General features: G+C 40.6%; 1 protein-coding gene across 1 annotated transcript; it reads right to left on the minus strand.

Moving 5' to 3' along the window:
- Positions 1-10,812: 10,812 nt before the first annotated feature.
- On the minus strand, positions 10,813-11,811 carry LOC136130608 (olfactory receptor 9K2). The gene has a single exon (XM_065887144.1). It carries the CDS (start codon positions 11,752-11,754, stop codon positions 10,813-10,815), a length of 942 nt encoding a protein of 313 aa, XP_065743216.1. The 5' UTR covers positions 11,755-11,811.
- Positions 11,812-15,658: the final 3,847 nt, after the last annotated feature.

The raw sequence follows: 15,658 nt of genomic DNA on the forward strand, positions 1-15,658 counted from the left end.
GCCTCAAACGTGAGCAGCGTTCACGTGTGTGCTGGGGCTGGAATTCTTCCCGGGCTTCTCCGTGCTGCCTGCCCGCTGGGAAGGGGCACAGGCAGCTGGGCCAGAGGACCAGGGCTAAGAGCCTTCCTGGTTGGTTCTTAATCCTGCCCTTCTCAGGGTCCGGGGACCTTTCTCAGCCGAGGCTGTAAGACTTTGCAGAGGAGTATGTGCTTGGAATGGATCCTGGCTTTTCGACTCCGTGTGCCTCAGTTTCCTTCTCTGTAGAATGGAGACGATGATCCCTACCACCTGGATTTGAGGTGGATAAAAGCCTCTGAAGGGATTTGTAAACTGTTGGTTACGTTACGGGAAGCGCCATGGTTGTGGGTGCCCCAGGCTGTGTGCAGGAGGACCTTTGGCCTCAGGAAAACATGGAGACCGTCTCCCACACCCGTGTGACTGTCCGACCCAGGGCAGAGGGCTCTGTAGGGGCGGAGCAGCTGGTCCCCATTTGCCAGCCCTCTGATCAGTAACTCCTCCCTGTTGCCTCGCCCCTCTCCTGCCTCCGTGTCCTTCCACATTTTTGGTGGATTGGCTTCTGCTTCTGGTGGTAATTGCTGCTGCCTGGGTATGTGCCTGAAGGTGGAGGTGAAACAGCCCTTTCTGGTTCTCTTTGAAGGCTTTCCTAGTTCAGAGAAAATGTATCTCGTCATCTTAAATGACTGTTCTTCCCCAGAGAGACAGCCTGGGGATGGGGTGGGGACCGGACCCTCTCTGTTTGGTTCGATGGCCAAGTGGCCTGTGCAGGTGCCTTGCCGTGGGGGCGGGGGTCTGTGCCCGGGAAGGTCGGGTGCTAGCCCGGCAGTTCTTCCTTTACCTTCTCAGTCTGTGAGTTCAGGGCAGGACTAGGGTCCGTGGAATATTTTGCTACTGATTAGCAATCTGAGGCTCCAACTTGGGTTTCTCTTTATAACTCTGTGTACACCCCAGCCTCCCAGCGTGGGCTCGTTAAGGCCAGTGGGAGTAGCTCAAAGTGAAGTGGTTTAATTTGTTAGGGTTGCATGGTCTGGGGAGTGAGGAGTCCCTGCCCCCAGCCTCTCTGGCCTCACCTTCTGGGGGGCCTTGTGAGGCTTAGATTTCTGGGCCTCGGTTTTCCCAAGTACAGTATGAAGCAAGGGATTGCAGTAGTCCTGTGGCTAGGAAAGGAACTCTTTCTGGTTTTCAGCTGTGTCATCGATAACACTTGGCGAGAGTGATTCTCTGCAGGCCACTGAAGTGCCGGAGTGTCAGAGCATATTTGCAGAGAAGTTCTGTCATGTTTTGGACAAGGAGACGCAGACCCTGTCTGGCTCAGGGTTTTGCTGCCACGGTCAATGGTGCAGGAGTCGAGGACTGGGCTGCGCTTGAGGTTTCCCACCCCACTAGGCCGTGGGCGGGGTGGAGCTCTGGGGTTTCCTGCAGAATACGTGCTCCCCCAAGTCCCATGCACGCTCGGAACAAGGCTGCCGCAGATTTTGTGGTGGCACAGCTTTGGGGTGAAATAAAAATTCAGCATTATTACCACAAATTTCAGTTACAGGTGGGACTGCTGTCATTTAGTTTTGTTTCTTAAAGTCCTGTGTGACCTTGAGATGTTTTCCCGACAATATGAGTAGGATGCCTGGAAACAAGGAGAGGCCCTTCTCTTAGAAACCACTTTTCTGTACTTGGACCTGTAGTTTTAAGGTGAGTGGAGAGCAAGCTGGAGATGAGAAAGCTGACAAGCCTCTGTCTGGGTGCTGGCAAAGCTGGTGTCAAATACCAGGCTGGTGCCTTACGTGCTTGCTCTCAACTCATACTCACAGGAACCCTGGAAGGCAGTAGTATTTCTGTTTTACAGCCAAACACGTGGAGACTCAGAGAGGTCCTGAGCGTTTCCTGGAACAAAACTGAGATTGAAATGTCTCAGTTCCAGCTGCCTGGGGGCGGCTCTCAGGGGTCTTCTACTGCTCAGGCCATGGGCTGGCTTGCATCTCTGGCTCACTGTCATTTTGGCGGATAATATTAATCAGCAGACACTGGTCACTCCCCATTTCTTGATTCCTGACTGAGGTTTGCCCTCCTTCTCCCATCCTGGGAAGTGTCACTTCATTACTGGTGACCACTGAGCAAGATGGTTGATAACCCCATTACCCAGAGGGGTCAGGCTGTCTTGTGTTCAAATCTCTATTCTTCCTCTCCTCTTGGGCAAGTTACTTCACTTCCCTGAGCCTCTCTCTGTTCTTCTGTAAAGTGGGGCAAACCCCATAGTGCCCCCTTTATCCATGCAAGGTCTAGGGAGGTCAGGATCTGCACACAGTCAGCCTCAACAGTTGTCAGAATCTGTCATCCATATTCCTTCCAAGACTCCTCACAAAGAAAGATAAGGACCTCTTGGGGGTTTGCCAAACAGACAGCAGTGTTCTCTTTGAAACTGGGTTTGCAGTTTAGACAGACAACTTGCTTCGGTTTGCAACCAAGCCATTGTCTAGCTGCACCTGCTTGTGGTCCGGGGAACAGTGACCCTGTAGTCCTCTCTTGAGGTGCCCTAAAAGCCCTAAGTGGCTGTGGCGGGAGGTGGCCCATCTGTATTCCAGGCAGTCCCTCGCAGGGGCTGGGCCTGGTGGACCTGTGAATGCGGATGCAAATGGACCTTTATCCCAGTGCTTTTTTTTTTTTTCCCGCGGCCTCTCCCGTTGCGGAGCACAGGCTCCGGACACGCAGGCTCAGTGGCCATGGCTCACGGGCCCAGCCGCTCCGCGGCATGTGGGATCTTCCCGGACCGGGGCACGAACCCGTGTCCCCTGCATCGGCAGGCGGACTCTGAACCACTGCGCCACCAGGGAAGCCCCCCAGTGCTTTTTTTGATAGAGGTCTGGGCTGTGCTGCCTAAAGTCTGGATTAGGATGTTCTTTGCTCTAACCCAGTGGGGCAAACTGAGGCAGGCCAACCCCAAACACCAGAAAGTCAGGTATATCACTTTGAACTGATGCGCTTTTCAAACAAAAGTATTTTCAACCATTTCTCCCCTTTCCACCGTCCTGTAATAAAGAATATTGAATATAGTTCCCTGTATGTTACAATAGGACCCTGTTGTTTATCTATTTTATATACAGTCGTTTATATCAGCAAATTAATTGACATTTTAAAATTCGTATTTATCATTTATATGTCATTTCATCCTATTTAAAATACCTTTATTTAAAAAATCATCATTTCTGGTTAAAAAATATTATTTACTACGGCCTTTTTTTTTTAATATTAGGATTTGTAGTGCTATCCCCTTTTCATTCCTGATACTTGTGATTCAGTGTTGCTGCATTTCCTTTGTTAAGTTGGCTAGGGTTTTATACATCTTAGTAATCGTTCAAAAACTCAATATTAAGCCATATAAATATCCTATATTATCTATATATTTCTATATAACTAATTTTTACCTATATTATTTACCTTCTTTTATTTCATTTTACTTTCTTTGGACTGGCTGTTTTCTCTCTTACGTAATTAAGATAGACAATTAGTCTATTTATGTTCCTGCCTTCTCCTTTATAATAGTTACTTATAGGGCTTTATTTATCGCACTAAGTACTTCTTTTTCTGCACTCCAGGTGTTTAGATATATCATAATTTATTATAGTTTAGTTTAAACTAAATGAAAAGATAGTTTGATTTCCTTTTTATCCATGGACTATTAGGCAGTGTTTATTTTTAATGTCCATGCTTTCTAGTTATCTATTTGTTATTCATTTCTATATTAAGTTGACCATGATCAAAGAACATAGACTGAATGATTTCGGTCTTTGAATTTGTTGAGGGTTCATCCAACTTACTGTGAATGCCAGTAAGTGTTTCTTGTGTATTTAAAATCATTAGCATGTTGTTATTGCTAATGGTATTGTGAGAAGTTTAGGGAATGAGAAAAAGTATGTTGCATTAGATACGAAAGCTCCTCTCCAGGTGCTTTTTAGATGGAGATGTTAAAAAGTTAAAATGTCTCCTGCTACTAAGGTTCTTGATGCAGATTTTACTATACCAATTAGATCCATACAGAGTTAGAATTTGGAAGGGCACAGTGTATTTGGGATCAATGTTCTGTTCATTTTGACTTTTTTACTGGTTAGGAAGTCATGGAAACATGTGGGTTTTTCTCTGAAGTCTTGTTGAACCTCCAACTTCCTAGAGAAGCTGTTTTGATGGATAAGAAAGTAGTGACCTAGTTTTGCTTCTGTGTATCAGATCCTTGAATCACAGTCAAGGATACTATGTTTTTTTTTTTTTGCGGTACGCGGGCCTCTCACTGCTGTGGCCTCTCCTGTTGCGGAGCACAAGCTCCAGATGTGCAGGCTCAGCAGCCATGGCTCACAGGCCATGCTGCTCCGCGGCATGTGGGATCTTCCCGGACCGGGGCACGAACCCGTGTCCCCTGCATTGGCAGGCGGACTCTCAACCACTGCGCCACCAGGGAAGCACATATTTACTGAATTTTGATGTCCTCTTTGCCCTATAAAAATTCCTAGGTAGAAATAATTGCTGTACTTGAGCTCATAATAATTGAGGGGAAAATAGCTGAATAGAGAGCTAGGATTCATATGGTAAACCCAATGAATAAAGGCATGTATAGAAAATACAAAGAGAGTGCAGCCGCTAAAGATGACTGATCTAAATGATCAGGGTAAACTTTGTAAGTACATTTTAAAACATAAGTGGAATTGAGCAAGGTGAAATAGAAAAGTTTCTGTGCAAAAGAAATTAAATAACTGCATGTTAAACTTCCTGAAGTTTAATACCTGATTTTTAATACACAAGAGAAGGAGTGAGAGATAAGGAAATTCATGGAAATTGTGCAGACCTATATAACAAGAAAAGGAAGATGTCCTTTATTGTGTTGGAAATGGGGAACCACTGGGGATTTTTTTTAAAGGATATATTGTGTTCAAATTGGAATTTAATGAAAATCACATTGGTAATTTGTGGTAGATAAATATTCATGGAAGAAGTAGATAATCATGGAAAGTGTGTGACTCTCCAAGTAAGAGGTTACAGTGGCTTTAATGATGGCAGTCTTACACGAGACAGTGAAGAGAGGGACTAGCTTTAAAACTACAGATAATCTAAGCTGAATATTGATTGATGGTTGATAAAATGAGAAATGGGTGGAAGTCAATGATGACTTCTAATGTATGAGCATCTCTCATTGGGGAAATGCTGCCTCACAAAATGAGGAGGAAAATATGAATAATAATAGTTAATCATTAAGAGTTAAGAAAATAAGCTCAAGATTCAGACTGAGCTTTCAAATTCTGGTTTTGCCTATGTGCTCGACAGTCAGCTGTCTTGACTTTGCAGTGACTCTGGTTTCTCAGTTTAATGTAAGATTACTAATGTCCAGTGGGCAAATACCCTATACCTGGGATTTAGGTGAACTGGAGCTAAAAACAATTACAAACCACTTTCATTGAAGGTTTGTTCCATTATAGGAGTGCTGCATGAAAGATTCTGTATTTTACACCCAAAGGAGTACTAGTATAATATGCCTACATAACTTAAAGATCACACTGGTCTATAATATTATTACTTCTTTAAACTCATCTTGTGACATGACATTACATTTATAATTATAGCTGACTGTAGTATCATAACTAATGAGATTTTCTTAATTTAAATGATAGTGTTCATGGTATTGAATCCTCACTCAGCTGCTGCTACACCAACAACAATTATGTTAAAAAGTTTTAGGGGCTTCCCTGGTGGCGCAGTGGTTGAGAGTCCGCCTGCCGATGCAGGGGATGTGGGTTCGTGCCCCGGTCCAGGAAGATCCCATATGCTGCGGAGCGGCTGGGTTCGTGGGCCATGGACGCTGGGCCTGCGCGTCCGGAGCCTGTGCTCCGCAACGGGAGAGGCCGCAACAGTGAGAGGCCCGCGTACCACAAAAAAAAAAAAAAAAAAAAAGTTTTAGCCTACTTTTAACATTCAGATTTTTATATAAGAAATATCTATAATAAATTAGTTAATTAATAATGACTATTATTTATTATTCTAAATAATAAATATGTATAATTATTATAAATAAGTAAATTGTAAATTTTCTATTTCCTGTGTAGCTTATCGTTTTTTAGGTGAATTAAAGTTTCATTCAAAAAAAGATATTTCTGAGTCGTTGCTCTGAAACGCAAATCCTTGGATCTAAAAAAAGGTCTGCTCATTATTTTTTCCAAAATACTGTATTGAGGAATAATTGGTGTTAAATAAACAGTATGCATTCAAAGTGCACAATTCTGTGAATTTTGGCTTCAATGAGAACACCACCACATCAAGATACAGAACATTTCCTTCATTTCTCAAAGATTTATTATGCCTCTTTCCAGTCCATGCTCACCTCCAAAGCCATTTCCAGATAACCAATGATCTGAATGATATATATTGGAATCATACATTATGTGCTCTTTCCTCTCAGACTTCTTTCACTGAGTAAAATGATTCCGAGATTTATTTATTTTGTCACGTATAAGTAACTCATTCTTTTGATTGCTGAGTAGTATTCCATTTTTCCATTGTACACATATACCAAATTTTGTTTATGCACTCTTAAATAGTTGGGCAATTGATGTGTGTTCAGTTTTTAGATATTGTAAATAAAGCTGGTACGAATGTTCATATGTATTTGCCTAGACTTGTTTTCCTTTATCTTTGGTAATGTTGAAGATTGAAATGCTTAGTTCTTATAATAAATATACGTTTGACTTTTGAAGAGACTACCAGGGAAACATCTGGCAATAAACGATAAGCCAAGAAATATTAATGCAATAAAATTTACTAAATCTCAGGAAGAATAGCGAGAATCTATGACATTTGAGCCAGGACCCACTCCCTCCCTGCCCTCTTTCACCCCAGTATAGGACAAAGTGTACTCAGGCAAGTGCAGGCAAGAACATAGAGATCCCTCTGCCCCTAGATCCCAAACAAAGACTACCATATCCCCTTGAGAGTGGCAGCTGCAAACGTTTCTTATCCCCTCCAGCTCCATATTGAAGAAACTCTATTCAAGGCGAGAGTAGCTAAAACGTCTGGTGATCTCTACCCAGCTCCCATTCATAGGGTAAAAGCTCTACCCTGGGCTTCCCTGGTGGCTCAGTGGTTGAGAGTCCGCCTGCCGATGCAGGGGACACGGGTTCGTGCCCCGGTCCGCGAGGATCCCACATGCCCCGGGGCGGCTGGGCCCGTGAGCCATGGCCCCTGAGCCTGCACGTCCGGAGCCTGTGCTCCGCAACGGGAGAGAAATCATATCAGAGTCTATAAGATATGGCTTTCTTATCGCAATCCTACACCCAATAAAAGCTGCATTTTTAATACGAGATAAAGTATTTCACAAAAGTGCAAGGTTTTCATGCCTGCTGGCATAGCTACTGCAACAGCTTCACAAATTTCTTTCTCTTTTTTTATAATAGTCGTTACACTGGATTCATTCATCTTAAAATGGCAGGCAGTCATAGCTACAGACCTCAATCTTCAGTACATACCAAGCAATTCAACTTTTTCTTGTAACGTCATGACTATTCTCTGCTTCTTAGGAGCACTTCTGGCATCACTAGTGGCATTTCGCAGGAGTCCCATGGTGTTATTTAAGTTATCCAAAGTATTGCACTAAACATGATGAAAAATACATGAGAACTGAGAAAGGTCACTTTTTTATTGTGGTACCCAGTTTACTGGAGAGACTAACTGCTTACACGGAGATGATTAGTGTCACATGGTGTTTTTAAGTGGATACTCACAGCATTTGAGCTCAACACAACAACAGGAGGTGGCTACAAAATTATCACAGTAGTACAGTATGTACTACAATCAGTTTCCTGTAGTTATGATTTAATACTGCATCTTTATGTTCTTTATATTTCTCTCAACTGAGAATGGTGCCAAGTATGGTCTGTAAGTGTGTGCATCAGTTTTGATAAATTTTAACTTTTTATAATAGATTTGTGTATATTTTATGGTAGTAAATGATCAAATAGAGTAGTATCTACATACATTTTATGTATTCATGACATACCTAACTTTTTCTTAATTTTTTCAGTATTTCTAGGCTACATAGTTCGTCTGCAAGTTTTTTGTCACAAATATCAAACAAATTTCGAATACATTTATTGAACAAAAAAATTCGTGTATAAGTGGACCTGGACAGTTTAAACCCATGTTGTTCAAGGTTCAACTCTATAGTCATGTACTACAGTACTGGGGTTAGGGCTTCAAAATATGAGTTTTGGAAAACATAATTCAGCCCATAACACTTTCCTTTTCTTGTCTGTTGCATTAGCTAAGACTTACAGCTGGATGTTGAAAAGGTTTTGTAGTGGGGACTTCCTTGCCTTGTTCCTAATCTTAGCAAGAAAGCTTCTGGTTTCTTACCATTAAATATGATCTTAGCTCTAGGTTTTTGGTAGATGTTACTTTTCAAGTTAAGGAAATTCCCTTCTACTTGTAGTTTGCTAAGAGCTCCTTTACTTTTTATGTGTTTGTACCATCACCACACACATCATTCAAGTTAAAAAAGATGAGACACACATCCTTTGGTACATTCTCCTCATTCTAATCACTTATTATGTTCTGTGTGTTTCACCTGTCATTTTTAAATAAGCCTTTTAAAATTTACATTGGCATACTTCAAGCCCCATCAATAACATAAAGTGATACAGCAGTTTCCCTGACTCCAATCTTATGTCCTTTAAATATATTTTCCATATAACCCTAAGAAGACTTTCCCTGGTCACCAGCACCCACACTCAGGCACCCCACCTTGCAGTCTCTATGTTTATTGTTTGCATACAATAAACAATAAAATAAAATTTCCGGATTTTAATTGTCTGTCCAAGGATCTGATTCCCACATTAAATTGTAAATTCCCTAAAGAATAAGGTTATTTATACCTGAGCCTACCACAAGATCAGAACATATTACACAGAGAGTAAATAAAATTAATCGAATAAATGAAGATACAGAGACAGAGTAACTTTTGGGTCACAGTCTATTTTGATGAATGCCTGACTTCTATACTTTTATTAAATATTCCTTAAATAATTAATATAGGAAAAAATTATGAAGATCCATTTGAGGGAATGATTGCTCAAAAATGTTTGTATATCTCTGTCCCTCACTTTGGTTCTTTATATTAGGATCCAGCAACAAGCAGGGCCTCAGACACACTCAATATACAATTTCCCAAGTTAATGCCTATAATGAAGATTATTTATTGTTTGTTTCTTCTTATTACTTCTTCTTGATAGAACACATATAAAATAGTGAAAATTCAACAATGGTTGTAAAAAAATGAGTCAACAGAAACCTTAGTTAAATAAGAGTTGGAAGCTCAGAGAGAGGGGAGCTCTCACGCCCAACAGCAAAAACAGAGCCCAGCAGGAAGGACAGAGACTCCTCTTCCTTCCTGTCAAGGACCCAGCCAATGAAAAGCCAGGGACCCTTTGTTCACAATAGCACCTAATCTTTCTTTTTCCTTCTTTAAAAGAGTTCTCTTTCCCTTGCCATTCAGGGACTTACATGTGTCTTGCCATGGTTGCAGACCCTGAATGGCGGTTCTCTGCTGCTCCCCAGTAAACCCATGTTTGCTGGAGAAATACCTGGTAGTCTGCTTCAGGGGAACATTTCGGTGGCCCATACAGGGACCAGAGAAGACTCCCGACAGTTCTGGGACTGGTGAGCAAACAGGTGCAGTACCCTCATTTGAGCCCATTGTTGTTTACTGTTTTTCTCACCTACCCTGGAGTTTGAAGGTGTGGCTTTCTCCTGGATCTGAGCTGGCACCCTCTTTGCATTTGAAGATCTCCAGGCTTTATTTGGGATCTGTTTAAAGGTTTTGTCTTTCTGGTTAAGGCTTTGTTCTTTAGGTTAGTACTCGTTTGGCACTTTGGTAAGATTTGAGATCAGACTGTTCCACTGAAACTGACTAGCCTTCGGCCTGTTCCCTGCAGAATGGGGGCTGCTTCTCCTAAGGTGGCTAATCTTCAACCCATTCTTTCAGGAACAGGGCTTTTTTTCTCTAAAACAATGCTGCGTTTTTCATCCTTTGATCTATTCCTTTGGAAGGGCTACCCAAGAAGAAGATTCCTCTTCTTCCCTGGCAAAAACTCAGCCAATGAAAGGCCAAGGATTCTGTTCTCTATAGCCCTCCCAACTTCCTCTTCCCTCTATAAAACTGTTTTCCTTCCCTTGACGTGCAGGGCCTTGTGCGTGGCTCACCGTGATTACAGACCACAAATTGCAGTTCTCTGCTGATCCCAAATAAACCCACCTTTGCTAGAGAAATATTTGGCAGTCTTTTTGTTTCAGGTCAACACCATTTAATATGCTAGAGAAACTAGTAATAAAATTGAGAAATATTTTACTTTAAGAAATAAGTTGAACACTCTTGTCAATGACCAAAATGTGCAAGCAAAGGAGCAATTCCAGAGACTAACATCAGACAAAATAATTGCTTAAACGCTATAATAATATATAAAAATAGTGTTCAGCACTATGCCATAAAAAGAAATAGAAATCAATTCCGTGAAATGAAATGTTATTTGAGATCAGTGTGAAGATTCACCTTGAAAAATGCTTCTCTAATGTCCAGAACATCTCCAATATCCAGGACATTTAGGATTGACAATGTCTCAGATGGAAAAAATAAAGTAATATATGGGAAGGATACATTACCTTAAAAAGCTTTCAATAATATTTTTATGATACTCGAGAGAATAAATTTCATTGATGGCCAGGAGGACAAAATAAACAGCCACAGCATCATTAGTGGAAGAGAAAGAATAATCACAGAATAGTACTTTTCTTCTCCAAAAGTTTGTTTAGAGGCTCTTTGACATCTTTGTTTCTCAAAGAGTAAATCAAAGGATTCAACATGGGAGTGACTAGGGTGTAACATAATGAGGCCACTTTACTCAGCTCAGGATATCCGTCAGGAGTGAGATACATAAAAAATACAGCACCATACGGTACACTCACGACTCCCAGGTGAGAGCTGCAGGTGGAGAAGGCTTTCTTACGTCCCTCAGTGGAGGGTATCTTTAGAACTGTGGACACAATATACAAATAAGAAACAATAATAACTATGATGGTAGGCAGGATAATGATGCCAGATAAGGAGAAAGAAACCATTTTATGGATGAAGAGGTCAGAACAAGATAGTCTCTCAAGTGGGCGAGTATCACAGTAGAAGTGGTCAATGGCCCGAGAAGCACAAAAGGATAAAGTAAATGTCATGCTGGTCTGAAGAACTGAGCTGATGCAGCCACAAAAATAGGAACCAGCCACCAACTGGGCACAGAGACGTGTTGACATCTGGACAGAGTAGAGGAGTGGGCTGCAGATGGCAATGAAGCGGTCATAAGCCATGGCTGCCAGGAGAAATCCCTCAGTCACCATGAAGAGGGCAAAGAGAAAGAGCTGGCTCACACAGCCTGCAAAGGAGATGGACTTGCGCTCAGACCAGAAGTTGATCATCGCCTTGGGTACAATAACAGATGAACAGAAGAGATCAATGAAGGAGAGGTCGCCCGGGAAGAAATACATTGGTGTGTTCAGCCGGGGATCGGTCATAATAATGACCATCATGCCGACATTCCCTAGAAGGATCATGGCATAGACAAGCAGAAATAGCAGGAAGAGGAGAATGTGGAGCTCTGGGCGGACCCTGAAGCCTACAAGAATGAAGTCAGTCACTTCTGAGCGGTTGCTTGTTCCCCTGTCAGCCATGCCAGAAACCTGCTGAGAGGCACAAGGCAGAATAAACAAATGAACTCTTGGCTTTCATCCTAGCTACAAATAATCTCTTACAGTATTAGTATTCACAAAGCTATTCTAAAATCATTATTTATTTTAACCTTAAAAATTGCAGTGACTTAAATTTAAGCCAACTGCAACGGATGAGGAACCAAAAGGTTAGTTTTATGTCCTAATTCATACAAATGGTGGAACTAGAGCTTTTTCCTCTGAGTCTAATGCCATGCATTTTCATCCAAATAATCTTCACATTTGCAAGTGTCACTTCTGTATATATTTCCAATTCGTGATTTATGCAATAAATTTAATGTCATGAAACAGTGATTGGGAGAGAGCACAAATATTTCAATAAATGACATTTTTAAGCAATTTTGGTGTCTGGGTTTAGAGGTATTAGGGGCTTCAGTAGTCAGTCTAGTTTAGGAAAACTTAGCTTGGAGGGCTTAAGTACCAGCAGATACAAAGAAAGTGACTGAATTTTAAGACTGCTTACAAGGTGCAATTACTTTTTGTGGGTAATGCAAACTTTCGATTCCGATGTAAGTTATATGCTTACAAAGAAAAAGTTGTGCACAGCCAAGCACAAAAATTATTAGCATTTGCATGCTATTTCTCCATATGAGCCTCCAAACCCCTTTCATAAATTTCAATTTCCCTGCATTTCCCCAGCTGACAGCTCATAGTTTTTAAAGAAAAAGCCTTACACTGACTAGACAGAAGAATTTCTTTAGAAATGGATACTAAACAAAAGATACATATGAAGAAATCGTTGATGGAATTCTTATTTACCCTGGATATAACCTTCACAGCCATCATTAGTTCATTTACTAGACAGCGCAAGCAAGAGTTTGAACTCCGGGTCCCTCTTTCTCTCCCCTCAGGGCTTTATATGCATGACTCTCCTTAGACAACAATAATAATAGCAAACATTATGTGGCACCTTTTATAGGCTACTTTTCTAAATGCTTTCATAGTAGCTCATTTAATACATACAACAATAATGTGAGCTGAGTACTATTATAGTCCCCAGTTTACAGTAAGGAAAATGAGGTACCAGGAAATAATATATGTTGAGAGCCACATACTAGGCTCAGAATTGGAACTTGAAGCCAAGAAACCTGGCTCCAGAATCCATGCTCTTAATCACTGTGTGATATCTATCACCTTTGATAAAGAAATCTGAGAGAAGTGTAATATTTTGCCTAAAAAAAGATGACTTCCAGGAAAATGGCATGATGTCTTCATGATACATTTTTGTTATGCACCAACTCCATCAAAAATTAAATATTCAAATACTTATAAAGGAGCAAGATTTTAAAAAGATCATACTTAGAGTCTGAGGAAGTATAAGCTACTTAGGCAGTGAAAAGAAACTAAAGTAGTTGTGAAATCTTTTTTGAAAAATCATATATTTTATTTATATTTCCTTAATCTTGCCTAGGGGCAAGGAAACAGATCATTTGAATTTTTGAGATTTACTCCTATCAAACTCATTCCAATATTAATAAGTTTATGACTGAAGCCATTTATGCCTGGAAAAGGGAGAGTTTTTCCCAGGGTAGCCAATAGACAAGTAGTCGGTTTGTGATTTATTATTTGTCAAAAACTCACGTTTGAAATTTTACTCTTACCTTATATTGTTGGGTAATTTGTCATATTCTGTAAAAGGAAGCAGCAGAATTCTGATGTTTTTGTCTTGTTATTAATTCTAGAAAGAGTAAACCTAAAGTTAATTAATGACTATGTTACAACTACAAGTAATGAAAAATCATTATGTCAAGATCAAATGAACCCCTTCCCCCCAAAAAAACTTTCCAAAGGTGTGTTCATTATCCCAGTTTCATATTCTTCCCATAGAGAAAATAAACTTATTTTCCTTATTGCTCTATATAAACTACTCTCCTTTCCTTTAGAAGTTGATACTGGAAAATGTTATCATTCTTTGTAAAAAGAGAAACAAGTGAATTTTCCAGATGATGCTGGGCTAACTCTGAAATATTTCCAGGAATTATATTCTGTGGTTATGCAAAGTGAACCTGAGGAATCAATCTGCAGGATATTCTCTCTCCTGCATTCTTGGGTGCTTGAACGCTTTTAAGAAGGAAAATAGATTGTCTTAGATATCCAGGCAGAGGCCCTGAATCATCTGGAGTCTCTGATAATCTGCCAAAATACCAGCAGCGGTTATTTATAATGGCTTTGGTTTTGACATAACAATGCACATTTTTCAAATAATTACAGCATTGAGGTTTCCCTCACCTTCTGGGAGATAGTCCTCCTGGGAAAGAAAGAAGCATAAATTAGTTATTAAGATATCTAGACTCCAGAGCCAAGGTCCCTGAGGAACACAGAGACTCCAGATTTTAAAAAGAAAAGAAGAAAAGAAAGAAAGAAAATGGGAACAAAAAGGAGCCTAAGCCTAATAGGAGTCAAAATACATACAAGAGCTGTTTTCTTATTGTGAGAATCCTTTGGGAGGGACCAAAACCATCTTTCAGTCTTAATTTCTTCACTGAAAAGGAGCATTTCAATTTATCATTTCAGCAAAGTTTTTGGTCGGCAAATAGAAACAGATATGAAAGGAAATATTATATTATGAAACATAACTTATAGGGAAATTTTGTTCCTAGCCGTAAAGTTCATTTCATTTTCACTCAGAACTCTCCATATTTATTCTTTAGATACATTGTGTCAATAATAATTGATAATAAAGAGTACAGCAGCAAAGCCCAGTAAGTGCTCCCTAATTGGTTAAGTAAAGGATAGATAATGATTAACTATATCTAAAGATAGGTTCACTTTGTAACTTTAATTGATTCAAAGATGTTTATCCAGGGGGCTTCCCTGGTGGCGCAGTGGTTGAGAGTCCGCCTGCCGATGCAGGGGACGCGGGTTCGTGGCCCGGTCTGGGAAGATCCCACATGCTGCGGAGCGGCTGGGCCCGTGAGCCGTGGCTGCTGTTTATCCAGATGTCATGTATTAATTTCTCAACAGTCATTATATACACTTCAAAATTATTTTTAAACTGTTTTATATCAGTCAAGAAAATCCTAATTTGTATTTGATATAAATTAAGTCATTAAGCTAACTGCCATAAATACATGTTGTAACATAGTAAGGGAAGGAGAATAGGTAAAAAGGAAGAAAATAATGGTGGCTCATAAAGTCCTTACATGCGCAACTGGTTGAAGGCAATAGTTGGTATTTTTCTTTCCATATTCCCCGTGGTCTCAACAATAACCACAGTGTCCAAAAGTTGTTTACCTGGTGGGGTGATGCAAACCTCACTGCTGAAGGATCTGAGTCCTTGTGGTCCTGTCATGTTGAATTGCTGTAGTTGTTCATTAATATTAGTATTAGGAGGCATGGTGGAAAATTCCCTGGGTCACTACCATACTCCTCCTTTTCTCCTTTTTATTAATATCTTTTGCTAATCAGTATCAGTTACCCAAAAGAACACAAAGCATTTTGTTTACCTGTAGTTCAGTGAAATGTATGCCCAGGAGGCAGGAGCAATTGCTGTGTCCCCTAGTAAAATCGTCTGTCTGTTGGGTAGTAGGTATTCTAATTCAGCAAAGTCAGACGTCTCAGACAGTGAAGAAAAAATGTTGAGAGTGGGTTAGTAGGTTTTATAGTGGTGGTTGGCATTCCCACTTGGACCCATTGTGGTTGGACCATAGTCTGATTAGGAAAGAAACATCTTCATAAGTTGGTTCTGAATGCAGAGCACAGACCATATCCTGGATGACAATAACCCAACTTTGTAAAGTATTGCCAGCCAGTTGGTTCAACAACTGAGTCTTCAATAAGTGATTCCACCATTCCATATGACTCTGTTTGACTAGCTGCGTGATAATTCTGTTGACTTTCATGGGTA

The sequence above is a fragment of the Phocoena phocoena genome, chromosome 11 (assembly GCF_963924675.1).
Source record: "Phocoena phocoena chromosome 11, mPhoPho1.1, whole genome shotgun sequence".
In the NCBI taxonomy this organism is placed as follows: domain Eukaryota; kingdom Metazoa; phylum Chordata; class Mammalia; order Artiodactyla; family Phocoenidae; genus Phocoena; species Phocoena phocoena.

What these genes read in the sequence shown, in the direction of transcription:
- LOC136130608 (XM_065887144.1), bottom strand. Translation starts at nt 11,754, where the DNA reads ATGGCTGACAGGGGAACAAGCAACCGCTCAGAAGTGACTGACTTCATT.